Below are 27983 nucleotides of genomic sequence, written 5' to 3'. Positions count from 1 at the left end.
AAAGCTACTCCAGAACTAAACCTCAAAAATCAGCCAAACATCCCATCCCCGCCGTCCCCTTCCCTCGCGCTCTAGGGTTTTTCATCGCTCTCTCGTCCCCCGCACCTCTGCGTTGTGCCGCGGCGCTCCGACCATGGCGTGGGGGGAGGACGAGGCCATCGGCCCCGACGTGGCCTCGGCGGGGCTTCACGTCACGGAGCGGATCGGCCGCGACGCCGCCGCACAGCCCGACCTGGAGGAGGCCCTCGAGGCCTCGCGCTACGCGTCCCACCCCTACTCCTCGCACCCCAAGGAGGTAAGCCCCGCGCGAGCTGCCGTCCACTGCGTGTGTTCTGCTGGCTGCGCACACTTGAGCCGTTGATCTGTGTCAGCGTCCGTTCTGGGCGTACGTTTCCGTTTTATTCGAGTGGTACAGCAGTTGTTCTGGGGGATTCACGTCATTTTTCTGTTCCAGTGGAATGGGGTTGAGAAAACACGACGAGCTGGGATTTGGCCTGTTTTGGGGACAAATTTTAGGAAAACATTAGGTGAGAGCCCAGGATTGGTAGCATGTGTAATCGCAGGAGTAATTTACAATAGGGGTGACATAAGGGTAATTCGATAGGAGGATGTGAATCCTGAAGAAACATTCGGGGGCAAACAAGAGGAAATTAGCATACACCGAGGGTGATAGTTTTGAAATACTGAAAACAACCATGGGAGATTCCTATTTAGTGTTCAGCTCAACATTGGCTTATATGGGATCAAAAGTAATGATGTTGACCCTGAGACAAGGTTGAACTATGTTGGCACTTTACAGTCTTACTGAAAAGAAAACTCTGTAACATTTAACAAAAGTATAGATTTATGCTGAGTTTTTTTTTGATAGGTGACATCATTCACTCAAGTGACAGATTTTAAGTATGGGGAATTGAATTAATTAAGGTAGGAGGCAGGACTGTAGTAGCTGGTCAGTTTGTCTGGTTCGATTGGTGGAGCAAGGGGTGTAGTGGTCTGGTGTTCAGACCTAGATGGTCATTTAAGTGATTCTGCTTTGCATTGTTTTGTTTGTTGGATATACGAAATTGTTAGGGTGAAGCATGAAGAATGTCACACAGATTGGTGCATGCTGGATTTTTGCCTCAAATGCTGGAAGATTTTTGTTTATTTCAGAAGCTTTTATGAGATTGGACATGATGTTGTTGCATGGTCTATGAAATGCATTGCATGACCTACTCTTTTCTACCTTCTGTGTTCATTCTAAGCTATGCCTCACAAGTTAACTATGAAGTTGTTGCACAAACATGCTGAAAATGCACTATATGCCCTTTTAAGACATATTATGTCTCTGCTACAGTGGCCTCCTTTGGTGGAAGTTGCTGAAACTCGTCAGCTCCCTCCTATGTTGATTGAAAGATACAATGCAGCAGCTGGTGAAGGAACAGCCCTTTGTGGGATCTTTTCTGACATACACCGGGCCTGGGCAACGGTTGACAATTCATTTTTCATCTGGCGTTTTGATAAATGGTAAACCACTAAGATTTGTTTAATTTTTCTCTGTACATGTGCGATTAGTCTTAAACAGTTAAAAATGGAATACCACTTATGATGACCACGATGCTTACTTGGTACCTCAATCACTGTCAATTTGCCATTGATGCGGGCGTTAACCAGTCAGGAGTCCTTTATTATTTCCTTCCATGGCCCATTTTCGTACTTGTTATGCATTATATGATTGTGTGGTCTGTGAGATGTTATTCCTGAACTTTTGGCCATTGCTAAAATCACTTGTCTAATTGTACAGTGAGAATATTCTGTGGTCCATTGGAGCAGGGGTGGCCTGAGCATCGAGCTATCTCTGTCAAGCCTTCCATCTATTATTATCATGAAGTGATGCCTCTTTTAACATGTATAGCACATTTAATTGGCGGTTCTATTTAATAGTCTGAGGTTGATCTCATGTATTTAGGTTTACTAAATAAACAGCAAATTGGGTTTAGTTAGCAGTAAACAAATGATTCCGCTCTCATAAGTTATCCAATGGTACCTTTTTCTCAATGGGGACATGCCATACTTGTTGCTTATAATCGTTTTATGGTTTTGTTCCCAGGGATGGGCAGTGTCAAGAGCATAATGTGGATGAGCAAGCAATTTGTGCTGTTGGCCTTGCTAGGGCAAAGCCTGGGATTTTCATTGAAGCCATTCAATACCTTTTAGTTTTAGCAACTCCTGTTGAGGTAAGATTGGTATATGTTCCCTTTTGAATTGCAACACACATGCTGGCCTTGAATGTCACTTCATAAATTCATGCTTTTGCAAGCAATACATGATAGCTAATCAAATCAATATATGATGTTGTGCAAACTCCACAGTAATATTACATTTCCTGCGAAATTCAATCACTAGCACATGAAATGAAGCAAAATCATTCGGCAAATAGGTTCTGGGTAAAATTATAAAAATACTCTTTCCAGTACCCTTTAGCTATCTGTAGGTTTGAACTTTCATGGTGTATGCCTCTTCAACATTCCTTGGAGTAGTGGACCATTGGATGCCTTTATGTGTGGTTCACAATGTTTGATGTTTAGCTATCTGATAGGGCCTTTGTAGTCGCTGGCTAACGATACAAGGGAATCGAGTCCATCTTCACTATTCTTTCAGTGTAATAGCTTTGCTTATTCTTTCAATGTATTGATTTCATCGGTTGATCTTGTTAAATATTGTAAACTATGTAAAATGAAGCAAGAAAATATGGACCTCTTTCTCAAAATTATGGCCCAATCATCAATTGTCTTCTTAATCCTGTTGAAGATTTTGTATCCAACATTTATGTGGAATCTAATAGTCATGTTAACAGTATGAAATACTAAATACCTTTTGTTCATTAGAAATATTGGTGATACTTATATATGCACTGGTTATCACTTATCAGGCGAACCATATTGAATGGCCCTGCCTTGAATTTGTTTTGAACCATCTAACAGAATACCAGATAGCTGGCTGCTACTTCTGTAAGGATAGTAAATGCTGGATGAGTATAATGAAGGCATGAATCAAGTTTATTTAGTGGAGTATCATGTCTTTGATGGTTCACATTGCTCGTATGCATAGTAGAAAAGCTTCTTATTGAATTCAGATACTGTTGGTGTATATTGAGCCCATGTGTATAGAGGCCCATCTAGAGGTCCATGTATAAGAATTATATATACCCACCCTTCTAGGGTTGGAGGAATACATCCATTATTCTCTCCATCATGGTATCATTAGCCTAGGGTTAGGGTTCCCTCTCCTCCTACCTCCCTTCCCAGCCGCCGCCGCCGCCGTCAGCCATGGCCAGCCGCCGGCCGCCGGCGCCACCCCCCTCCTCCTTCCCTCCCCTCCCCTCATCTTCCTCTACTGCCGCGCTGAGCTCTGCTGGCGCCGCCGCCTCCTCTGCCTGGGCCGCAGCGGCTTCCTGGCCGCAGATCCGGCCTACTGCCGACCTGCAGCCCGCCGCCGCCACCGCTGCAGCAGCTGGCGCGGGTGTCGGGGGCCGCGCCGTCGCCTGGCAGTAGGCGCTGCAGTTGCAGCCTCCCCTGCAGCAGAGCGCCGCCGCGCAGGCGCTACAGCTGCAGCCTTCCCTGGACCAGGCGCTGCAGCTGCAGCCTGGGACGCAGCGGCCCACGGCCGACGCTGCTGCAGCTGCGGCCGCCGCCCAGAGCACCCGCGCTGCTGCCCAGCGCGCTGCCGCCGTCGATCCGGCCGTCCTGCGGGCCGCGGCACAGCTGTTGCAGGCCGCGGGCGCCGATCCGGCCGCCCTGCAGGCCGCGCTGCAGCTGTCACCGCGGGCAAGCAGCCCGCCGCCGATGCCGCGCCTGATGCCGCGTGGACCGAGCTCGGGATGTCGCCTACGGATGCGCCGCTCTCCGCCGCCGCCCTCCGCGGGTCGCAGGCTAACGCCCCTCTTGCGTGGCCCTCCTCGCCGCCAAGTCGGAGGCTTCGGCGGCCCAGGAGCGGCTCCGCGTGGCTGCTCTCGCCTGGGAGCGCGAACGTGCCGCGGCCGACGCCTCCGCTCTCCGGGTCGCCGAGGCGGAGCGCTTCCTCCGCGTCTCCTCCGGCCAGCCCGTCGACCCCGAGCCCGGCGCCTCTTCCTCCCGCCAGGCCCCATTCGCTGGATCTGGAGCCCGGCACGACCCGACCGACCCCATGGTCGCCCAGCTCCACCTCCAGGCCGCTAGTGTCCAGAACATCAGGGCCCTGGTCCCCGTCCTCGACCCGACGTCGTCCTCCTACGGACGCTGGCGGGACCAGGTTCTGCTCACCCTCCGCCGCTACGCCCTCGACGACCACGTCCTCCACGACACGCCGATCGAGGCGCGGGACGCGGTGTGGCTGCGCCTCGACAGCGTCGCCATGTCCTGGATCTTCGGGACCATCTCCCTGGATCTTTAGGATCTCGGCAGGACCCACGGCGGCACCGCGTGGCAGGCCTGGGTGGCACTCGAGGGGCAGTTCCTCGGCAACGCCGAGTACCGCGCCCTCCAGCTCGACGCCACCTTCCGCACCTTCCAGTAGGAGGACCTCTCCGTTGGTGAGTTCTGCCGGAGGATGAAGGGCATGGCCGATGCTCTTCACGACCTCGAGTGTCCCGTCTCTGATCGGGTGTTGGTGCTCAATATCCTACGGGGCTTGAGTAGCACCTACGACCACTTGAAGAGCTGGATCGCCCGCTAGAGGCCCTTCCCCTCTTTCCTGTAGGTCCGGGACGACCTCGCCCTCGAGGAGATCACCAGGGGTCTCGCGCCCGGATCGTCCTCGCCCACCCCCACCGCGCTCGTCGCTGCTCCTCCGGCCTCCTCCGCCGCTACTGCCACCTCGCTCCTTGGTGCTGCTCCAACCGGGCAGACCAGAGGTGGGGGGGGGGTGTGGACGTCGCCGGCGGGGGGGACGGGGTGGTGGTGGTACTAGTGGCCCTGCTCCTGGGAGTACCGGTACCGGTGGGGGTCGTCGAGGCACGCCGGCTCCGGCTCCTGCCCCTGCCCCTGGAGGTACGCCCTGGCTATCATTCAGCAACCCATGGTCAGGGCGCATCTCGATGTGGCCGTTCCAGGGTCCGGGAGGGGGGCCTCGTCCTCAGCTCCAGCCGGCGGCTATGTTCACTGATGCCGCTCCCCTCTTCGCGCCGTCCTGGACCCCGCCCGCTCAGCCCAGCCAGCAGCCAACCGGGCCTGGGGGTGGGACTAGGCCGCTCTGGCGCAGTTCTTCAGCACCATGAGACTGACGCCGCCGGTCAGCACCGAGTGGATCGCCGACTCGGGCGCCTCGTTCCACACCACTCCTGATGCCGGTATCCTCTCTTCTGTTCGACCTCCACACCCTTGTCCTTCTATCATGGTTGGTGATGGGTCTTGCCTTTCTGTCACCGCCGTGGGTTCTGCTCCTCGTCTTCCTAATGTTCTTGTTGCTCCTCAAATGGTTCACAACCTTCTTTCTATTCATCAGTTTACTGCTGACAACTCCTGTTCTATCGAATTTGACTCCTCTGGTCTTACTGTGAAGGACTCGGCTTCCCGGCGTCCGCTCCTCCGATGTGACAGCCCGGGGCCTCTTTACACTCTTCGGCTTCCTGCTTCCGCTGCCTCGCCTTCGGCTTATTCGTCTACTGCTTTTGCCGTGACGCCTTCCTCCACCACCTGTCACCGCCGGCTTGGTCACCCCGACCGCGACGTTTTGGCTCAGCTCAGCCGTAGTACCGATGTTCCATGTACTAGGGCTTCTGTTGAGAACCTCTGTCATGCGTGCCAGTTAGGTCGTCATGTTAGACTTCCGTTTTCTTCTTCTTCTTCGCATGCTGCGCATTCTTTTGATCTGATTCACTGTGACCTGTGGATATCTCCTGTACTCAGCATGTCTGGCTATAAATATTATCTGATCATTGTTGATGATTTTTCTCATTACTCTTGGACTTTCCCTTTGCGCGCCAAGTCTGAGACCTTCCCCACCCTCCTCCACTTCTTTGCCTGGGTCTCCACTCAGTTCGGCCTCACCGTTAAGGCCGTTCAGTGTGACAATGGGCGGGAGTTCGATAACTCCACCTCTTGGTCCTTCTTCCTGTCTCGGGGTGTTCAGCTGCGTATGTCTTGTCCGTATACCTCTCCTCAGAATGGCAAGGCTGAGCGGATGATTCGCACGACGAACGACGTCGTGCGCACCCTTCTGATCCAGGCTTCTCTGCCCCCGCACTTCTGGGCTGAGAGGCTCCACACCGCAACCTACCTGCTCAACCGCCTTCCGTCCACTGCTTCTCCTGCTCCCACTCCACACCACGCTCTTCGGTACCCCTCCTCGCTACGACCACCTCCGGGTTTTCGGGTGTGCGTGTTACCCTAACACCTCCGCCACCGCTTCACACAAGCTGGCGCCCCGCTCGACTCGTGTGTTCCTCGGGTACTCCCCTGACCACAAGGGGTACCAATGCTTTGACCTCACCTCTCGCCGCGTTCTGATCTCCCGACACGTCTTTGACGAGTCGGATTTCCCCTACTCCACCTCCTCCATATCTTCTCCTGACCCCGAGCTGGAGTCTCTGTTTCCGACTGACCCGGTGGTTCAGCCACCGTTACCTGTCTGTCCTTTTTCTGCAGGTTTTCCCGGCACACTGGCACTGCTTCCGGTGATCCCTGCTGCGCCGAGTGCGGCCCCGGTGCCCGCGGTCGCGCCACGCGCGGCCCCCAGACCTCCGATCGTGCCGCGCGCGGACCCAGGGTTTCCCGCGCGGCCCCGGTGCCTTTCCCTGCACCTGCGCGGTACGCTCAGCCGGTGCAGGTGTACCGGCGTCGTTCGGCATCGACACCGGCTCCGGCTCCGGAGGCTCCTACGACGCCGACACCGGAGCTGCCGCCGCCTCTTCCGACTTCCTCTCGAGCCGAGCCGGAGGTGTACCACTTACCAGTCATCCATCGGGATCCTCGGCATATTCATCCCATGGTGACTCGGCGGATGGCGTTTCAGGCCGCGACTATCTCCGCAACCGATGGAGAGCCGCGGGTCTCTCCGGTACCCTCGTCTGTCCGCAACGCCTTGGCGGATCCTCACTAGCGTCGCGCGATGGAAGAAGAGTACGCGGCTTTTCTTGCCAACCAGACGTGGGACCTCTTGCCGCGTCCGTCTGGTTGCAATGTGGTGACTGGCAAGTGGATCTGGACGCACAAGCGTCGGGTTGATGGCACACTGGAGCGCTACAAGGCTCGCTAGGTTCTCCGGGGGTTCACTCAGCGGCTTGGTGTGGACTATGATGAGACCTTCAGCCCAGTCGGGAAGCCCGCTACGGTGCGCACGGTCCTCTCGCTTGCGCTCTCGCGCTCTTGGCCTGTACACCAGCTGGACGTGAAGAATGCGTTTCTTAACGGCACTCTGTCAGAGACTGTCTACTGCTCTCAGCCAGCGGGATTTGTGGACTCGAGTCGTCTGGATATGGTCTGCTGGCTCAATAAGTCTCTCTATGGTCTGAAGCAGGCTCCTCGGGTTTGGTGCTCTCGGTTCGCCACGTTCTTGCTGACATTGGGATTCACTGAGTCCAAGTCTGACACGTCTCTCTTCGTCTACCGCCGTGGAGATGAGGCTGCATATCTGCTGCTCTATGTCGATGACATTATGCTCACCGCCTCCAGTCAGCAGTTGCTTCAGAGTGTCATCTTCTCTCTGCAGCAGTTCTCTATGAAGGATTTTGGTCAGCTCCACCACTTCTTGGGCGTCACTGTTGAGCCTCGCCCGTCTAGTCTTCTCCTTCACCAGCGGCAGTACGCACTTGATATCCTGGAGCGGGCTGGGATGACTGATTGCAAGCCCTGCTCCACTCCTGTCGACACTCAGGCGAAGCTGTCTGCTGATCTGGGTGATCCGGTGGCTGATCCTACTGCCTACCGTGTTAGCAGCTCAATTTTCACTCTCATTGAGCTGAGAGGATGACACTCAAGGTGGGGAAGTTTTCTGGGTTTTTCTTCATTCACTCACAATGCCATGCCATCCAACGGGAGGGGAGGCAACACATTTATACACAGCTGCAGGGCAGCCAACACTGAGGCATATTCTACTCCTAGTCTAAGATGCCAAATGAAAGGACTAACTGCTGTCCTATCTAGATGCTAAAGCAGTCCAAGATGCTGTCCTCTAGGGCAGCAATGGTGCTAGTGCATGCTGCAGAAAAATGAGATGCTGCAGCCTCACATGCTGCAGCCCCACATAGCCCCACAAAGACCACAAGTACAGAGATTTATTCCCTTCATTCTCCCCCTAAGTCTTGTGCATCGTCTTGTGGGAAGATTGGACCATCCCGGTCTTGGAGCAGAGCTCAAGGAACTTGATCCTCCCAAGGGGCTTGGTGAGCAGAATCCGCAAGCTGATCCTTGGTGTTGATGTAGCTCGTCTTGATGGTTCCTTCCTCCAAGCAGCCTCGGATGAAGTGATACCTGACCCGGATGTGCTTGCTCCGTTCGTGGAAAACGGGGTTCTTCGCCAAGGCCAGAGCGGATTTGTTGTCCACCCGGAGCTCCACTGCTCCAGTGTCTCTGCCGAGTAGATCACCAAGTAGTCGAGCGAGCCAGAGCGCCTGAGTCGACGCGGTGGAGGCCGCTATGTACTAGGCCTCACAGCTGGACAAGGCCACCACCTGCTGCTTGACCGACTGCCAGCTAACGAGGCACTCGCCGAGGAAGAAGAGGATCCCGCTCGTACTCTTGCTGGTGTCGATGTCGCCGGCGTGGTCGCTGTCGCTGTACCCAACGAAGTGTGCCGCCCCAGGGCACCTCGGGTAGTGGAGACCGTGGTCGAGAGTCCCCGCAACATAGCGGATGATCCTCTTCACGGCCTGCTGGTGCTCCGTCGTCGGTCGCTGCATGAACCGACTGACGCAGCCGACGGAGAACGCCAAGTCCGGCCGTGTGTGGGCGAGGTAGCGGAGGCTCCCCACAAGACGCCGGTACTGAGTAGCGTCCACCTCTTCCGTCGTGCTGTCACGGCTCAGCTTCAGCCTCTCCTCCATCGGAGTGAGAGCTGGGTTGCAGTCGGTGAGCCCAGCGAGCTCGACGACGCGCTTGGCGTAGGCGGTCTGTCGAAGTGTGATCCCGGAGTCGTCCTGGTGCACCTCGATCCCCAGGTAGAAGGAGAGAGGCCCCAGGTCGCTCATCTGGAAGGTGGCCTTCATCTCCTCCTTGAACGCCACCACCTCCGCATCCTTGGTGCCGGTGATCACCAAGTCGTCGACGTAGACACCCACCAGCAGGGCATTTCCGCCATTGCCCCGCCGGTAGATGGCCGCCTCGTGCGGGCTTTGCTCGAAGCCCATCCCCTTGAGCGTGGAGTCCAGCTTGGCGTTCCACGCCCTCGGGGCCTGCCGCAAGCCATAGAGGGCCTTGCGCAGACGTAGCACCTTACCCTCCTTGCCGGGGATCGCAAACCCCGGCGGCTGGTGCACGTAGACCACCTCCTTCAAGTCGCCGTTGAGAAACGCCGACTTGACGTCCATGTGATGGACACGCCAGCTCTCCTGGGCAGCTAGCGCAAGGAGGAGTCGCACGGACTCCATCCGTGCCACGGGAGCGAAGGCATCGTCGAAGTCGACTCCCTTCTGCTGCACGAAACCTCGTGCCACCAGGCGAGCCTTGTGCTTGACGACGGTGCCGGCCTCATCCCTCTTCAGCTTGAACACCCACTTAAGGGTGATCGCGCGGTGACCACGAGGGAGGTCAGCAAGCTCCCAAGTGCGGTTCTTCTCAACCGCGTCCATCTCCGACTGCATCGCGGCACGCCATGCCGCGTGTCCCTCGGCCTCTGCGAAAGACCGAGGCTCGCCGTTGTCGCACGCGAGGTGCAACTGCGCTTCCAGGTCGTGAGGCACCAGTCCCGGCACCGGCTGATCACCGAGAAGGTCCTCCATTGTACGGTCAGGCGCTGACTGGATCTTTAGGCTTCTGGGGAAGGTCAGGCGCTGACTGGATCTTTAGGCTTCTGGGGCCGTGTTCATCCTCTGCAACGACGAACAAGAAGATGAAGGAAGGCAGGGCGTCACCCACGCCGCATGCTGTGGCACTGGGGCGCCAGCGCCCTCTGTGCGACGGTGCACGGCGGCTGCGCCTGTTGTGCGTCGCCACTGCGACGCCTCAGAGCCGGCACGTTGGTGCGCGGGGGCGACGCCTGTCGCGTGCCGCCCCGCGCCATCCCGGTGTCGGCTCAAGGTTTTCTCTCAAGCAACAGCCACGCTTCCCCTGCGGTGGCATGGTGTCGGCTCAAGGCTTTCTCTCAACATGGAGCCTGGGGTCGTCGTGTCCGGCGCCGCCTGAGGTTCTTGGTGCTGTTACAGACAGCACCAAGGACAAGCCGGCGAACGACCGCACCTCTTCGCGCTCCACGTCCGGTCCATCTGCTGCGCAAGGGCGTCTGGCTTCCATCGGCAGACGACGACGACGGCTGGGGGCCTCTCCCATTCAAAGCCAAAGAATTTGTCTCATGCCATGTAAGCATGTGACAGCTCTTAGGCAAGGAGGGGTCCCCCGAGCTCCCGAGGTGATGCTGGATGATGCGGTTCAGGCACGTACAGGGCGCCTTCACCTCCGAAGAAGAACACGCTGTATAGCATGCAGCCGTAGGTTACTCCTAAGAAAAGACTAAGAGAATTCCTCCTTTGTAATAACGTGGCGCCTACGTGTGTGTCCAGAGCGGTCAAGGTCCGACCTTGTAAACCCGACCTCTGGCCCTATCACACAAACAGGCAAAAAACGGTCCGGAGCGGTGGAGGTCCGACCTCGTAATCCCGACCTCTGATGTATACCGTGACAACCACAATAATAAAGGAGATTTTCTTTCTCAGTTTTACCTAGGCTCCGCCCTGGGTTACATTTATTCGCCTTGGTTTAACTATTCTTCCATCTTGAACGGAGTTTCCCCTATTGCTAACAATTCAAGTTAAGCTGCTAGCTATGGTCAGGTGAAGACACCCCTTCTAGCTGGAAGGCAGTCCGGACCCCTGAGGACCTGCTCTGGAGAAGTGGTGCTTGTATCCTGGGGTAGAGAAGCTCCGCGTAGCTTAGCCTGGTAATGTACCCTAAGTTTACGTACTTCACTACCCTGTTACAAGTACTCTAGTATCCAGGACTGCTGTCCTTAGAGGTCCCGGGCTCCCTTCTAGTATAAGGCTTGGTTTCTTTGCACCTTACTATGAGGTCTGGTAGCATGCTTCATCAGATCGTCAGCACGGTCGCTCCAAGTCCACTCCGGTGGCCCGCACCGGCGGAGACCGCTCGCCACGGTCGCCCAAGTCCACTCCGGTGGCCCGCTCCGGCGGAGACCGCTCGCCACGGTCGCTCCAAGTCCACTCCGGTGGCCCGCTCCGGCGGAGACCGCTCGCCACGGTCGCTCCAAGTCCACTCCGGTGGCCCGCTCCGGCGGAGACCGCTCGCCATGGTCGCCCAAGTCCACTCCGGTGGCCCGCTCCGGCGGAGACCGCTCGCCACGGTCGCTCCAAGTCCACTCCGGTGGCCCGCTCCGGCGGAGACCGCTCGCCACAGTCGCCCAAGTCCACTCCGGTGGCCCGCTCCGGCGGAGACCGCTCGCCACGGTCGACAAAAGCCGAGTCCGGGAAGAGGTGCTTGCTCCCGGAGCGATCCGAAGTCTGTGTAGCCGTTTAGCTTGGTTCCGTACCCTAAGCCTACACCTTCGTCGCCCTATGGAGAGCACTCTAGTACCTAAATCTGGCAACAGGTGTACCGGCCTCAGGGGTCCGGGACTCCCGCTCTCTACACGAGCACATCAACGCGATCAAGTTGCGTAGAAACCCATCCTGATAGTGGCCCCACCCGCGGGTTCGTACCTCTCCCGAGGTGGGCCCGGGGGCCACTGTCGGTACCCCAGGACTGGGGTACCCCCTCTTGCTGTGTCCAGGCAAGATCTTGTAGTTATCCTTAACTACATCCAAACAGCCGGACCCCTGCGGTCCGGAGTCCTGTTCTCCCAGCAGCGGCCCGGACCGTTCCACATTTGGGAAAGGTCCGGAGACGCCACGTGTCCCGGAAGAGGCAGGAACTCGTGCGCAAGCAGCCGGGGCTCCGGACCTCCCAAGGAGACCGGACCCCCGCAGGGTCCCGGACCCCTCATGGGGTCCTGGACCCCCTGTATAGTAACCGGACCCCTCACTAAGGGAAGAAATCGGCACCCCGCGTCGGGGTGGTCTGGGGACGCCACGTGTCTGCAACATATGGCCGTTTGGGTTTCCTTACTAACGATCACCCACCATTGCATTCATTGCGGTTGGTGGACGTCTGCATTGATATGACAGAAGCTGAGGTGTTTCATTGACCAGGGGACACTATTGATCGCATATTACCAAGGCAGTGAAGCCGCTGGCGCCGCCCATACTGCATCTGCCAGCCTGCCGTGACAGATGGATACGACGGCTCGGCTTCGCCCATTATGACGCTACATAATAGCCTCAGCAGGCCACGCCGCAAGCTACGCTACTCCAACGGGCGCCTAACTGACGGGACAAGAAAAGACCCCCCTGAGTCAGAAGGGCAGCAGTGTGCATATCGGAGGAAAGATTCGCAACCACTGTAGCCACAGTCACGTTGGGACCACCTGTCGGGGCACCAACGTTCTATGTATCCGCTCCCCCTTGATCTATAAAAGGGGGGGCGCCGCTAGAAAACCTCAGGCTGGGCAAGAGCCAAGGCCAGCAGAGGATAGGTTCATACACACCACCAAGAACAATACATCTCCCAGTGGACGTAGGGTATTACGCTCCGGCGGCCCGAACCACTCTAAATCGTGTGTTCTAGAGTCCTTGTCTCAGCGTAGATCCAGCCCCATCGCCTAGTACTTCCCTGAGTACTCCCTCACTGGGAATAGGCGGGTGCGCTCCGCCACCCGGCTGTGGGTACCCCTAGAACCCCACAACAGTTTGGTTGCGCCGCTCGACGACGCCGTTCTGCTGCGGGCTGTACGGCGCGGAGTAGTGGCGCTGGATGCCCTCATCCGCGCAGTACACCGTGAACTCGGCCGCCGTGAACTCGCCGCCGTTGTCGGTGCGCAGCACGCGCAACTTGCGGCCGCTCTCCGCCTCCGCAGCAGCCTGAGTACGCCTGATGGCGTCCGCAGCCTCTCCCTTGCTGCCGAGGATCATCACCCACATGAAGCGGGAGAGGTCGTCGACGAGCAGCAGGAAGTAGCGCCGTCCTCCTGGTGTGACCGGTGTCACCGGGCCACACAAGTCCCCGTGTACGAGCTCGAGCCGCTCCTTGGCTCGGAAGCTCGCCTGCTGGGGGAAGGAGTGCCGCTTCTGCTTCGTCAACACGCAGACGTCGCAGAGCTGCTCCACGTGGTCGAGACATGGGAGGCCTCGCACCATCTCCTTGGCGCCGAGCCGCTTCAGGGCCTCAAAGTGGAGGTGCCCAAAGCGCTCGTGCCACTGCCATGCCTCGTCGTCCCTGCGAGCTGCAAGACAAAGAGGCTGGGCCACCCCGACATGGAGAATGTAGAGGCGGTTCTTCCCTCAAACCACCCTGGCGAGAAGTTGGCGACGGTGGTCCCAGATGCGGAGGACGCCGCTGTCGATCACCACGCGGGAGCCGCTCTCATCGAGCTGCCCAAGGCTGATGATGGAGTTCCGCAGCGCCGGGATGTAGTAGACTCCGGTGAGCATCCGGTGCTCTCCGGACTTGGCGGTGAAGATCACGGAGCCCACGCCCTTGATCTCCACGGCGGAGGAGTCCCCGAACCTGACGGAGCCACCTACGTCGACGTCCAGGTCGGAGAAGAACTCCCGCCGCCCGGTCATGTGGTGCGTGGCGCCGGAGTCGAGGTACAAGCCATCGACCCTGTCGTCGTCGGAGCCGTTGCCGAGGAGAACTCGGGCACGCGGCTCGTCGAGGTGGAGTAGAGCGGTGACAGGCGGTGCCGCCGGCTGCGGCTCCATGTCCCCGTGGAGTAGGAACAGAGCCGGCTCGTCATCCGGCTGGGTGTCGGTACCCCAGGACTGGGGTACCCCCTCTTGCTGTGTCCAGGCAAGGATCTTGTAGTTATCCTTAACTACATCCAAACAGCCGGACCCCTGCGGTCCGGAGTCATGTTCTCCCAGCAGCGGCCCGGACCGTTCCACAGTTGGGAAAGGTCCGGAGACGCCACGTGTCCCGGAAGAGGCAGGAACTCGTGCGCAAGCAGCCGGGGCTCCGGACCTCCCAAGGAGACCGGACCCCCGCAGGGTCCCGGACCCCTCATGGGGTCCCGGACCCCCTGTATAGTAACCGGACCCCTCACTAAGGGAAGAAATCGGCACCCCGCGTCGGGGTGGTCTGGGGACGCCACGTGTCTGCAAGATATGGCCGTTTGGGTTTCCTTACTAACGATCACCCACCATTGCATTCATTGCGGTTGGTGGACGTCTGCATTGATATGACAGAAGCTGAGGCGTTTCATTGACCAGGGGACACTATTGATCGCATATTACCAAAGCAGTGAAGCCGCTGGCGCCGCCCATACTGCATCTGCCAGCCTGCCGTGACAGATGGATACGACGGCTCGGCTTCGCCCATTATGACGCTACATAATAGCCTCAGCAGGCCACGCCGCAAGCTACGCTACTCCAACGGGCGCCTAGCTGACGGGACAAGAAAAGACCCCCCTGAGTCAGAAGGGCAGCAGTGTGCATATCGGAGGAAAGATTCGCAACCACTGTAGCCACAGTCACGTTGGGCCCACCTGTCGGGGCACCAACGTTCTATGTATCCGCTCCCCCTTAATCTATAAAAGGGGGGGCGCCGCTAGAAAACCTCAGGCTGGGCAAGAGCCAAGGCCAGCAGAGGATAGGTTCATACACACCACCAAGAACAATATATCTCCCAGTGGACGTAGGGTATTACGCTCCGGCGGCCCGAACCACTCTAAATCGTGTGTTCTAGAGTCCTTGTCTCAGCGTAGATCCAGCCCCATCGCCTAGTACTTCCCTGAGTACTCCCTCACTGGGAATAGGCGGGTGCGCTCCGCCACCCGGCTGTGGGTACCCCTAGAACCCCACAACATTTTGGCGCCGTCCGTGGGGAAGGTCAGGCGCTGACTGGATCTTCAGGCTTCTGGGGCCGTGTTCATCCTCTGCAACGACGAACAAGAAGATGAAGGAAGGCAGGGCGTCACCCACACCGCATGCTGTGGCACTGGGGCGCCAGCGCCCTCTGTGCGACGGTGCACGGCGGCTGCGCCTGTTGTGCGTCGCCACTGCGACGCCTCAGAGCCGGCATGTTGGTGCACAGGGGCGATGCCTGTCGCGTGCCGCCCCGCGCCATCCCGGTGTCGGCTCAAGGTTTTCTCTCAAGCAACGGCCACGCTTCCCCTGCGGTGGCTTGGTGTCAGCTCAATGCTTTCTCTCAACATGGAGCCTGGGGCCGACGGCCATCCCGGAGGAAGTTGGCCGTGTCGTCGTGTCCGGCGCCGCCTGAGGTTCTTGGTGCTGTTACAGACAGCACCAAGGACAAGCCGGCGAACGACCGCACCTCTTCGCGCTCCACGTCCGGTCCATCTGCTGCGCAAGGGCGTCTGGCTTCCATCGGCAGACGACGACGACGGCTGGGGGCCTCTCCCATTCAAAGCCAAAGAATTTGTCTCATGCCATGTAAGCATGTGACAGCTCTTAGGCAAGGAGGGGTCCCCCGAGCTCCCGAGGTGATGCTGGATGATGCGGTTCAGGCACGTACAGGGCGCCTTCACCTCCGAAGAAGAACACGCTGTATAGCATGCAGCCGTAGGTTACTCCTAAGAAAAGACTAAGAGAATTCCTCCTTTGTAATAACGTGGCGCCTACGTGTGTGTCCAGAGCGGTCAAGGTCCGACCTTGTAAACCCGACCTCTGGCCCTATCACACAAACAGGCAAAAAACGGTCCGGAGCGGTGGAGGTCCGACCTCGTAATCCCGACCTCTGATGTATACCGTGACAACCACAATAATAAAGGAGATTTTCTTTCTCAGTTTTACCTAGGCTCCGCCCTGGGTTACATTTATTCGCCTTGGTTTAACTATTCTTCCCTCTTGAACGGAGTTTCCCCTATTGCTAACAATTCAAGTTAAGCTGCTAGCTATGGTCAGGTGAAGACACCCCTTCTAGCTGGAAGGCAGTCCGGACCCCTGAGGACCTGCTCTGGAGAAGTGGTGCTTGTATCCTGGGGTAGAGAAGCTCCGCGTAGCTTAGCCTGGTAATGTACCCTAAGTTTACGTACTTCACTATCCTATTATAAGTACTCTAGTATCCAGGACTGCTGTCCTTAGAGGTCCCGGGCTCCCTTCTAGTATAAGGCTTGGTTTCTTTGCACCTTACTATGAGGTCTGGTAGCATGCTTCATCAGATCGTCAGCACGGTCGCTCAAGTCCACTCCGGTGGCCCGCTCCGGCGGAGACCGCTCGCCACGGTCGCCCAAGTCCACTCCGGTGGCCCGCTCCGGCGGAGACCGCTCGCCACGGTCGCTCCAAGTCCACTCCGGTGGCCCGCTCCGGCGGAGACCGCTCGCCACGGTCGCTCCAAGTCCACTCCGGTGGCCCGCTCCGGCGGAGACCGCTCGCCACGGTCGCCCAAGTCCACTCCGGTGGCCCGTTCCGGCGGAGACCGCTCGCCATGGTCGCTCCAAGTCCACTCCGGTGGCCCGCTCCGGCGGAGACCGCTCGCCACGGTCGCTCCAAGTCCACTCCGGTGGCCCGCTCCGGCGGAGACCGCTCGCCACGGTCGCCCAAGTCCACTCCGGTGGCCCGCTCCGGCGGAGACCGCTCGCCACGGTCGACAAAAGCCGGGTCCGGGAAGAGGTGCTTGCTCCCGGAGCGATCCGAAGTCTGTGTAGCCGTTTAGCTTGGTTCCGTACCCTAAGCCTACACCTTCGTCGCCCTATGGAGAGCACTCTAGTACCTAAATCTGGCAACAGGTGTACCGGCCTCAGGGGTCCGGGACTCCCGCTCTCTACACGAGCACATCAACGCGATCAAGTTGCGTAGAAACCCATCCTGATAGTGGCCCCACCCGCGGGTTCGTACCTCTCCCGAGGTGGGCCCGGGGGCCACTGTCGGTACCCCAGGACTGGGGTACCCCCTCTTGCTGTGTCCAGGCAAGGATCTTGTAGTTATCCTTAACTACATCCAAACAGCCGGACCCCTGCGGTCCGGAGTCCTGTTCTCCCAGCAGCGGCCCGGACCGTTCCACAGTTGGGAAAGGTCCGGAGACGCCACGTGTCCCGGAAGAGGCAGGAACTCGTGCGCAAGCAGCCGGGGCTCCGGACCTCCCAAGGAGACCGGACCCCCGCAGGGTCCCGGACCCCCTGTATAGTAACCGGACCCCTCACTAAGGGAAGAAATTGGCACCCCGCGTCGGGGTGGTCTGGGGACGCCACGTGTCTGCAAGATATGGCCGTTTGGGTTTCCTTACTAACGATCACCCACCATTGCATTCATTGCGGTTGGTGGACGTCTGCATTGATATGACAGAAGCTGAGGCGTTTCATTGACCAGGGGACACTATTGATCGCATATTACCAAGGCAGTGAAGCCGCTGGCGCCGCCCATACTGCATCTGCCAGCCTGCCGTGACAGATGGATACGACGGCTCGGCTTCGCCCATTATGACGCTACATAATAGCCTCAGCAGGCCACGCCGCAAGCTACGCTACTCCAACGGGCGCCTAGCTGACGGGACAAGAAAAGACCCCCCTGAGTCAGAAGGGCAGCAGTGTGCATATCGGAGGAAAGATTCGCAACCACTGTAGCCACAGTCACGTTGGGCCCACCTGTCGGGGCACCAACGTTTTATGTATCCGCTCCCCCTTGATCTATAAAAGGGGGGGCGCCGCTAGAAAACCTCAGGCTGGGCAAGAGCCAAGGCCAGCAGAGGATAGGTTCATACACACCACCAAGAACAATACATCTCCCAGTGGACGTAGGGTATTACGCTCCGGCGGCCCGAACCACTCTAAATCGTGTGTTCTAGAGTCCTTGTCTCAGCGTAGATCCAGCCCCATCGCCTAGTACTTCCCTGAGTACTCCCTCACTGGGAATAGGCGGGTGCGCTCCGCCACCCGGCTGTGGGTACCCCTAGAACCCCACAACACTGGGCCTCCGCGACGTGGGCTTGGCCCCCACGCCTCCGCTGCGGGCAGTCCCTGGCCTAGTGGCAGGCGTCGTCTCGTGCCGCCTTGGGCCTGTCAGCGGCGCCGCCCTGAGCATCTCCGCGGGCGCCGCCCTGAGCATCTCCGCGGGCGCCGCCCTGAGCATCTCCGCGGGCGCCACCCTCGGCGCGCCCTCGTGCCCCGACTTGGGCACCTCCGCGCCCCTTTCGCGGCTTGCCGCGCTTGCGGCCACCAGTCGAGGAAGAGGGCTCCCCCCTCTTCCTGTCACCGCGCCGAGCCTCCCACTGCTCCTGAGTCGAGGAAGAGGTCGCTATCGACGACTTTGAGGCGACCTATCGCCTCCTCGATCGTCATGGTGGAGAGGTCCAGCAGAGACTCGATCGAGCGAGCGGTCTGCCTGTACCTGACGCAGCGGAAGAGCTTCTCGACGGCTCTCTCCTCGTCGTAGGTGTCGTCGGCGAACTGCACCACCTGCAGTAAGTGTTGAGATGGAGGGCGAAATCATCAACATCCTCACCTGGCTTGAAGGCCAGGTTCTCCCACTCCTTGCGAAGTGCCTGGAGAGTGGTCTTGCGGGCGCGGTCGCTGCCGATACGTGCCGCAGCGATGGAGTCCTAGGCCTCCTTGGCAGTTCGCTTCTTGGAAAGCGTGAACTGCATCTCGGGCGGGGCTGCTGCGATGAGAGCATCCAGCGCCTGTCGATCCTCATCGTAGTCGACGTCGCCGTACCGGACTGCCTCCCACATATGCCGCACCTGGAGCTTCACCTCCATGACTGCGGCCCACTCGACGTAGTTGGTCTTGGTGAGGGTGGGCCACCCACCACCGGGACCGACGTCCCTGACCACCGCCTGGAGGCCGTGGTAGCTGGGGGCGCCCGCGCGCACCCCAGCCAGGAGCGCCGCCACCGCCCTGCGCGCCGCCGCCAGGGGCGCCGCCTCCGCCGCCGGGCGCGCGGCCCCCTGGGCCGTCGCCGGGCGCGCCGCCGCCGGGCGCGTGGGCCCCTGGACCGTCGCCGGGCGCGCGGGCCCCTGGACCGCCGCCGGGGTGGACTGCTGCCCACCGCGCGGTCCGCTCCCGCGCTCTCTCCCTCTCCAACTCCTCAAGGTCCTCGTCGGCGGTGGCGTCGCCGGCGATGGAGCCGCTGAGGCTGCCGCGCAAGGTCTCAACCTCGACCTCCGCCGCACGCGCTGCATCCTCCGCCGCCTCTGCTTCCACCTCCGCCCTGGCCGCCGCTAGCTCCGCTGCAGCCAGCCTGGCCGCCCTCGCCGCTGCTGCAGCGGCTTGTGCCGTCGCTCGCCTGCGCTCCTCTGCCGCGGCGAGCTCGGCATCTCGCTGACGCCGTGCGCTTGAGGTGACCGAGCGCTGAGACGGTGCGTCGGACATGGCGCGCCTCCAGGGGGCTGCTGCGTGGAGAAGACGCAGCCTCAGACGAGCTGCTGCTCGTCTGCTCGGGTGAGGAAGGTGGAGTAGAGGGTGCAGCAGGTGCTGCTGCGCTAGCCGCTGCTGCTGCGCTAGCTGCTGCTGTGCTAGCTGCTGCTTGGGAGGGAGAAGTGCAGGAGATGTCTAACCTACAGGAAAGTACGGCTCTGATACCAGATGTTAGCAGCTCAATTTTCACTCATTGAGCTGAGAGGATGACACTCAAGGTGGGGAAGTTTTCTGGGTTTTTCTTCATTCACACTCACAATGCCATGCCATCCAACGGGAGGGGAGGCAACACATTTATACACAGCTGCAGGGCAGCCAACACTGAGGCATATTCTACTCCTAGTCTAAGATGCCAAATGAAAGGACTACTCCTAGTCTAAGATGCCAAATGAAAGGACTAACTGCTGTCCTATCTAGATGTTAAAGCAGTCCAAGATGCTGTCCTCTAGGGCAGCAATGGTGCTAGTGCATGCTGCAGAAAAATGAGATGCTGCAGCCCCACATGTTGCAGCCCCACACAGCCCCACAAAGACCACAAGTACAGAGACTTATTCCCTTAATACCGAAGTCTGGCCGGCGCTTTGCAGTACCTCACCTTTACCAGGCCGGATCTCACCTACGTTGTCCAGCAGGTCTGTCTCCATATGCATGATCCCCGGGAGTCACACCTTGCTGCGCTGAAGCGTCTTCTCCGCTACGTCCGTGGCACAGTGGACCTCGGCCTGGTACTTCACTGCTCGTCCTCTGCTGAGCTGGTGGTCTACACTGACGCTGACTGGGCTGGCTGACCGGACACTCGTCGCTCCACTTCCGGCTATGCCGTCTTCTTGGGCGGCAACCTGGTCTCCTGGTCGTCCAAGCGGCAACCGGTTGTCTCCCGCTCCAGTGCTGAGGCGGAGTACCGGGCTGTCGCTAACGGCGTGGCGGAGGCGTCCTGGCTACGACAACTCTTGGCGGAACTCCACAGCCCGCTCGCCAAGAGCACGCTCGTCTACTGCGACAACGTCAGCGTCGTGTATCTCTCCACCAACCCCGTCCAGCATCAGCGGACGAAGCATGTGGAGATTGACCTGCACTTCGTGCGCGACAGAGTCGCCATCGGCGATGTTCGGGTACTCCATGTCCCGACTACCTCCCAGTTTGCTGACATCTTCACCAAGGGGCTACCCTCCTCGACCTTCTCGGAGTTTCGCTCCAGCCTCAACGTAGCCGGTGGCTAGTTGTGGCTGCAGGGGGGGTATTAGCCCTTTGTACTCTCTTTGTACTCTCTTTGTACTCTCTTTGTACTCTCTTCTTGTCCAGTCTTGAACACCGCTGCGCCGGTTGTTCAGACTGTGGGGGGGTGTTGGCTTTCTTGTCGTCCAGTCTTGAACACCGCTGTGCCGGTAGTTCAGACTGCGGGGGGGGGGGGGGGGGGGGGGGGGGGTGTTGGTGTATATTGAGCACATGTGTATAGAGGCCCATTTAGAGGACCATGTATAGGAATTATATATACCCACCCTTCTAGGGTTGGAGGAATACATCCATTATTCTCTCCATCAGATGCATCACATAAAATCAAGTTGTCATTTCCCATTTTTTTAATCTCAATGATATGTTTTTTTTCCAAGCTAATGTACATTTACCTACATCTGTTGTGCCAGCTGGTACTTGTTGGAGTTTGCTGTTCTGCTAGTGCTGATGGAACAGATCCTTATGCTGAGCTTTCATTAAAACCTTTACCTGAGTACATGATTGCCACTGATGGTGTCACAATGACATGCATCACATGTACTGATAAAGGCCAGATTTTCCTAGCTGGACGTGATGGGCATATATATGAATTGCAGTATACAACTGGTTCAGGCTGGCGTAAACGCTGTCGTAAAGTTTGTCTTACTACTGGCATTGGCAGCCTTCTTTCCAGGTATATACTGCTGTAAGATCAGAAATATGATGCTTTATTTGCTTAGTAAAGGCCACCTGCTTATTCAGTCATCATGATTTTCAGGTGGGTCCTGCCAAATGCATTCAAATTCTCAACAGTTGATCCTATTATTAATATGGTCATTGATGACGAGAGGAACACTATCTATGCTCGCACCGAAGGCATGAAATTGCAGTTATTTGATTTAGGAGCTAATGGTGATGGGCCTTTGACAAAAGTCACTGAAGAAAAGAACATTGTTGATCCACGAGATGCACCTTATGGTGGTCGAAGGCCTAATGCACGAAGATCTGCACAATCACCAAAACCATCAATTGTTTGCATCTCACCTCTATCGGCTATGGAATCAAAATGGCTTCATGCTGTTGCTGTTTTATCAGATGGGAAGAGATTGTTCCTTACTACATCAGGTGGAAGTGGCTCTTCAGTTGGATTGAACAGTAGTTTACAGAGGCCGACCTGTTTAAAAATTGTTGCTACTAGGCCGTCCCCACCCCTGGGGGTTGGTGGTGGGCTTACATTTGGTGCTGTTTCTGCGGCTGGCAGAGCTCATCCTGAGGATCTAGCTTTAAAAGTTGAGTCTGCGTTCTATTCTGCTGGTGCTCTTATAATGTCAGATTCATCAGCTACAGCCATGTCATCTCTTCTGGCTGTGCAGAAAGATTCAGCTGCACAGTTATCCCTTCCAAGTACCTTCGGAACAGCTTCTAGAAGCTCCCGAGCTCTAAGAGAAACAGTCTCTGCTTTGCCTGTTGAGGGTCGAATGCTTTGTGCCTCTGATGTCCTTCCACTTCCAGATGCTGCTTTCACGATGCAGTCTTTATACGCTGATGTGGAATGCTTCACGGGTTTCAGAAAACCTTCTGAGAAGGCATCTATAAAACTGTGGGCTAAAGGAGATCTTCCTACCCAGCATATCTTACCTCGGAGGAGGGTTGTTGTATTCAATACAATGGGTTTGATGGAGGTAATTTTTAACAGGCCTGTTGATATTCTAAGAAAATTGTTTGATGGGAACACCTTGAGATCACAAATCGAAGAATTCTTTAACCGCTTTGGTGCTGGAGAGGCTGCAGCAATGTGCTTAATGCTAGCCGCTAAGCTACTTTATGCTGAAGATAGTCTGATAAGCAATGCTGTTTCTGAGAAAGCTGCTGAGGCATTTGAAGACCCTGGACTTGTTGGGATGCCTCAAATTGATGGCACCACTGCTTTATCTAATACACGGACTCAGGCTGGAGGCTTTAGTATGGGTCAAGTTGTTCAAGATGCAGAACCTTTGTTTTCTGGTGCATATGAAGGGCTCTGTTTGTGCTCTTCAAGACTACTATACCCCATTTGGGAGCTTCCTATTATGGTGATTCGAGGACCTGGGGGTACTAATGAACAGGAGGATGGCATAGTTGTTTGCAGGCTGTCAGCTGGGGCCATGAAAATTCTTGAGAGTAAGATTCGTTCACTGGAAACATTTTTAAGATCTAGAAGAAACAAGAGAAGAGGCTTGTATGGTTATGTTGCTGGCCTGGGCGATTCTGGCTCCATACTCTACAAAACAGGGCCTATTATTGGTTCTGGGGTCAACGGGAGGAGTCCGTACAATTCCCAGATTCGAGATATAAACCCCACAGATCAATCTGCATCAAGTAAAAAGCCGAGGTTGCTTTATACATCAGCAGAACTAACTGCTATGGAGGTAGGTAACAGTTAGAAATTATTCAGCAGAGAAAGAGCATGGCTTAATTGTTCTTTTTTTCTGACATACATCAATTGTGTCAACAGGTGAGGGCAATGGAGTGTCTTAGGCGTTTGCTTAGGAGATCTGGCGAAGCACTCTTTTTGCTTCAACTTATTTGCCAGCATAATGTTGCCCGCTTGGCTCAGACACTGGGCAATGATTTACGCAAGAAATTAGTTCAACTAACATTTCATCAATTAGTATGTTCAGAGGATGGCGATCAGCTTGCGATGCGGCTTATTTCTGCACTCATGGAGGTAAATACTGTCAGCCCCCTTTCCTTAATCTGCCAATATGAAAATGGAGAAATTACAAGTGCAACATGCATGTTCAAATTTCTCAAGTGTTTGAATTTAGGTCTGTAATTTTATATAATTATGATTTTTACAGTACTATATTGGCCCAGAGGGCCGTGGAACTGTTGAGGAAATCAGTACTAAATTGAGGGAGGGTTGCCCTAGCTACTTCAATGAGTCAGACTACAAATATTACTTGTCAGTGGAATGCCTTGAGAGAGCATCTATGATTAATAACCCTGAGGAAAGAGATATTCTTGCTAAAGATGCTTTCAACCTCTTAACTAAAATTCCAGACTCTGCTGACTTGAGTGCCATATGCAAGAGATTTGAGAACCTAAGGTTAGTCACTTGCTGTGGTATTTTTCATCCTAAAATATATTAATCTCAATAACTTTGTTTTCATTTCATATCTGCTAGCTGATTATATTTATTTTCGTTGTGTGGGGGATTCAGATTTTATGAGGCTGTAGTCCGGTTGCCTCTGCAGAAAGCTCAAGCACTTGACTCCAATGCTGATGTTATCAATGGTCAAATTGATCCAAAGCACCATGATATGATACTGTTGCAGCGTGAACAGTGCTATGAGGTAGTTATGAATGCTCTACGCACCCTCAAGGGTGTTGGGCAAAGTGGAATGCAAGGTGCAGATAAGTCATCTGGTTTAACAACTGCTGTTGATCCAGCTTCTCGAAGCAAGTATATCAAACAGATCATCCAACTTAGCGTCCAATGGCCGGACACGGTTTTCCATGAGCATCTATACAGGACACTGATCGAGCTTGGTCTTGAAAATGAGCTTTTGGAGTATGGTGGTTCTGATTTGGTTTCCTTTCTGCAGAGTGCTGGTCGTAAGCATCAAGAAGAGGTGAGCCCTAATCCTTGTTTTCCCACTAAAATTTGTAACTATGGATAACATGATTAGTACTTTCATCAAACTGGAAACATTATCTGGTATCGGTGATATAATTATCCTATTCTGGGGTTTGTCTGTTGACATACAAGTGAATCATTCGGGTCCAACTATATTATGGATGATTTAATTATGTTGTCCATGGAGACCAATAAGCTCCTGCCATTGATCATGGTTCATGTTAGTTGAAGGTTACCTTCATTTCTTGTGTAGTTCGCCTGAATTTTATGGTCTATACTGCAACTCCATCCTTCAGAAGCATATTTCCCTGACAGGATCCAAGGCCTGAATTCTATGTTTTCACATGTCCTGTTTAATATCAATAAAAGACTTGCTGGATTTGATCAGGTTTGCCTATAGCATGCCCATCAAATACTAGGCATATCTGTTTTTTTTTACTACCATCTACTGGTACTTAATATTTGAGTCATTTTACCATTAATAGCTGTGAAGAACTTCCTTAAATACTGGTGATATGATTATATAAATGCCTTTCATGTCATGACATCCTTCCAAACCATTATCATTCACATGTCATTTAAGTCCTTGCCAGGTTGGTGAGACCAGCATGTTGTTCCTGACTTCCTATTTTTCCCTATATCTATATAAGGTTCGGGCGGTTTCTTCACTTACAACAGGAGCTTCTAAGTTGCAAGATTTAGGTGCACCTATCTCGACTAGTCAAACAAAGTATCTCGAGCTCCTAGCAAGGTACTATGTTCTTAAGGGGGAGCATATTGGTGCTGCCAGGATGTTGTTAATATTGGCGGAGAGACAGTGCTCCAATTCTGAAGAAGCCCCAACTCTTGAAAAAAGGTCTCCCTCCTTATTTTCTTTAATATTTTAAGCTCCATCATTTATATGGAATAACAGTATAACATCTACTGGAATCCAGGTATGAATATCTCAGAGATGCAGTGCTTCAGGCCAAAAGTGCAAGCATCGCTGCTGATTCATCTAGAAATCCTATTGATAGTAGTACAGTGGATTTGCTTGAAGGTAAACTTGCAGTGCTTCGCTTCCAAATGCAAATCAAACAAGAACTGGAGCTCATGGTAGCGCGGGTTGAAAATACTCCACCAAGCAGTTCCGAATCACCTAGTGACCCATTCCCTCGTGACAACATTCTTGCTGATGCAGAGACTGCTAAAGCTGCTAAGGATAAGGCAAAAGAGCTTTCATTGAATCTCAAGAGTATCACTCAACTATATAATGACTATGCTGTTCCATTTAATCTCTGGGAGGTATGGTTTTGTTTGTTTCATGAAAACTTTCTTGGCCTTGTTTTTGTGAATTTAATCTGCTTTGTTACGTCTCAATGATTTCTATATTCTCAAACTTGTGGAGGTGCAACATTATAATAAGCTCATCCATAGGACTTGTATTGCTCAGCATAATAGCAAAGTTTATGGAGGTGCAACATTTTGAGGATATTGTTGAAGTAGGAGACATAAGCGTTAGATGAAACTTGAAAGAACATGAATATAATCATTTGTAGCGAATAAAGCTAATCAACAAGGAGTCAAGCAGAACGCTGACGGATGTCAGAAAAGGCAATAGAAAGGTTAACTCTGGTTTAACTTTTCTTTCCATGTGAAACTTGATTTAAAAGGATTTCCTTAATTACGTGATGCTTGTATTGGGTACATCAAACCCTGTTTACTTGCTGTGCTGTATTTAAAACTCACAACTCTGGGGTTCAGGATATGAATTTTCAGTACAAATTTTTGATCGTCTGAACCTAATTTTAGACAGTGTCTATTGTCTATTGGTACTATGAGCACCTTTTACAAGATAAGTCTTGCGCATATATTGGGTTATTGGGAAATGATTTCTTGCTAAAATGACTTGAAATGTTTTATCAGGTTTGCCTGGAAATGCTGAGCTTTGCTAATTACTCTGGAGATGCTGATAGCAAAATTGTTCGAGAAATTTGGGCTAGACTCCTTGACCAGGCACTTACAAGAGGTGGTGTTGCAGAAGCATGTTCTGTGGTGAAAAGAGTAGGCTCGAAACTCGATCCTGCAGATGGAGCTTGTTTACCTTTGGATATAATATGCCTTCACCTTGAGAAGGCTGCATTGGTAATGTGTATTTTGTGTTCTTTATATACCTGCATGCTTGAGACTAGCTATGAGGGCATTCCACTGTGGTACTCACATTATCCTGCTCTTCTCTACAGGATAGATTAAGTTCAGGAGAAGAATTGGTTGGTGATGATGATGTTGCAAGAGCTCTTCTTGGTGCCTGTAAAGGTCTTCCTGAACCAGTTCTTGCTGTGTATGATCAACTGTTATCAAATGGCGCAATCAAACCTTCACTAAATCTTAAGTTGCGCCTTTTGAGATCAGTTCTTGCGATCCTTCGTGAGTGGGGGATGTCTGTCATTGCACAGAGACTAGGCACCACAAGTGCTGGGGCTTCATTCTTTTTTGATGGAACATTCTCGCTGAGCCAAACAGGAACTGCAAATCAAGGTGCTCGAGATAAAATAATTAGCTTGGCGAACAGGTAAGTTTATGTATGAATTGCGGTTGCAGTTATATTCACAATTTTCTCTTTGAATTGCATTATTTCATACGATTGTACATATAAGTTGTTTAAACGTTTTAAACTTACCCAAAGACGCTTAAAAAATTTCATTCACATTATTCTGTTGTTTTACAGCTTTTGTTGTGTGAACCATGCTACCACTGCACAGATGTATTTGACCAATCTCTTGTACTGTATTGCAACTTCAGGTATTTGAATGAGGTGAAGCGATTAAACCTTGCACAAAACCAAACAGAGAATGTCTACCGTGGTTTCCGTGAACTTGAGGAAAAATTACTCTCTCCTTATTAGCCATTTTTCAATCATATCCTCAGCATTGTAAAGTAGGGGTCCTGCATCTGTTGTATCAAGCAGAGAAAGAGCCAAAGGCCTCCAGATTCACCTGGCTTGATCTCTACTGTTCCTGTCTTTCACTTGCATGTCTGCAAGAACCCAAGGCTGCACTGACCATCAATCAGGCCTTCTTTTATTTGATTTCAAGTCAGTGCGACTTTGCGAGTTACAGATCTGCTGTGTGTTAAGTTATTTCAGAGCTCAATGTTGATTACTTGGTAATACCCGTGCGGATGCTGCTCCTCTGGTTTTACTTGTTTTGCCTGAAGTGGGAAAACAGCTGGAAAACTCAGGCTGGCTTTACGCGAGCAAAGATCTAGCTGTTGAATACTTGTTGGTTTTATATAGGAAATTAAAATTTAGTATGTACCATGAGATTGTACAGTTCGGTAGTAGATTATTCTTTCAGAGCTGAGAGCTGTAAGCTCCGTAGCTCCATGCGTTTGTTGGGATCGAGGTATTATTTCAGTAGCAGGAAAGGAAATCGCTGTATCAGAAATGCGGAAATTTAATGTCCTTTTTGCTCTATATATCTGTTTCGTTTTCGTTTTGCCCTTTTCCTGTGTTGATGTTAAGATAGACAGGAATTTGACAGGTTATCGATTTGGGTCGGCTATAGAGGATGTCAATTACGACATGGGGCATACGGCATTGGTCTGCTACTCGCCAACCATTCGGATTCCAGAACGGTGAAGA

The 27983-nt window shown here is 54.3% G+C and overlaps 1 protein-coding gene across 3 annotated transcripts; it reads left to right on the top strand.

The window, feature by feature from the left end:
* Positions 1–30: 30 nt before the first annotated feature.
* On the top strand, positions 31–27837 carry LOC120646811 (nuclear pore complex protein NUP155-like). 3 transcript variants are annotated; one of them, XM_039923291.1, is made up of 13 exons: positions 31–295; positions 1337–1506; positions 2090–2216; positions 21174–21436; positions 21521–23150; positions 23237–23449; positions 23583–23830; positions 23945–24356; positions 25012–25217; positions 25297–25645; positions 26267–26485; positions 26584–26912; positions 27143–27837. In XM_039923291.1, the coding sequence occupies exons 1-13, from the start codon at positions 134–136 to the stop codon at positions 27243–27245; spliced, it is 4431 nt and encodes a 1476-aa protein (XP_039779225.1). In that variant the 5' UTR covers positions 31–133; the 3' UTR covers positions 27246–27837. The 3 variants fall into 3 exon arrangements, with proteins under 3 accessions (XP_039779225.1, XP_039779226.1, XP_039779227.1); XM_039923292.1 differs by lacking the exon at positions 31–295 and adding an exon at positions 1784–1869 and having other exon boundaries at positions 1360–1506; XM_039923293.1 differs by lacking the exon at positions 31–295 and adding an exon at positions 1784–1888 and having other exon boundaries at positions 1360–1506.
* Positions 27838–27983: the final 146 nt, after the last annotated feature.

The sequence above is a fragment of the Panicum virgatum genome, chromosome 9K (genome assembly GCF_016808335.1).
Source record: "Panicum virgatum strain AP13 chromosome 9K, P.virgatum_v5, whole genome shotgun sequence".
Lineage (NCBI taxonomy): Eukaryota > Viridiplantae > Streptophyta > Magnoliopsida > Poales > Poaceae > Panicum > Panicum virgatum.
This window is presented reverse-complemented; position numbering and strand designations above follow the sequence as displayed.

What these genes read in the sequence shown, in the direction of transcription:
- LOC120646811 (XM_039923291.1), top strand. Translation starts at nt 134, where the DNA reads ATGGCGTGGGGGGAGGACGAGGCCATCGGCCCCGACGTGGCCTCGGCG. An exon ending in TTATTTCTGCACTCATGGAG is followed by an intron (nt 23,450 to 23,582) that starts GTAAATACTGTC and finishes TGATTTTTACAG; the next exon opens with TACTATATTGGCCCAGAGGG. An exon ending in ACCTTGAGAAGGCTGCATTG is followed by an intron (nt 26,486 to 26,583) that starts GTAATGTGTATT and finishes TCTTCTCTACAG; the next exon opens with GATAGATTAAGTTCAGGAGA.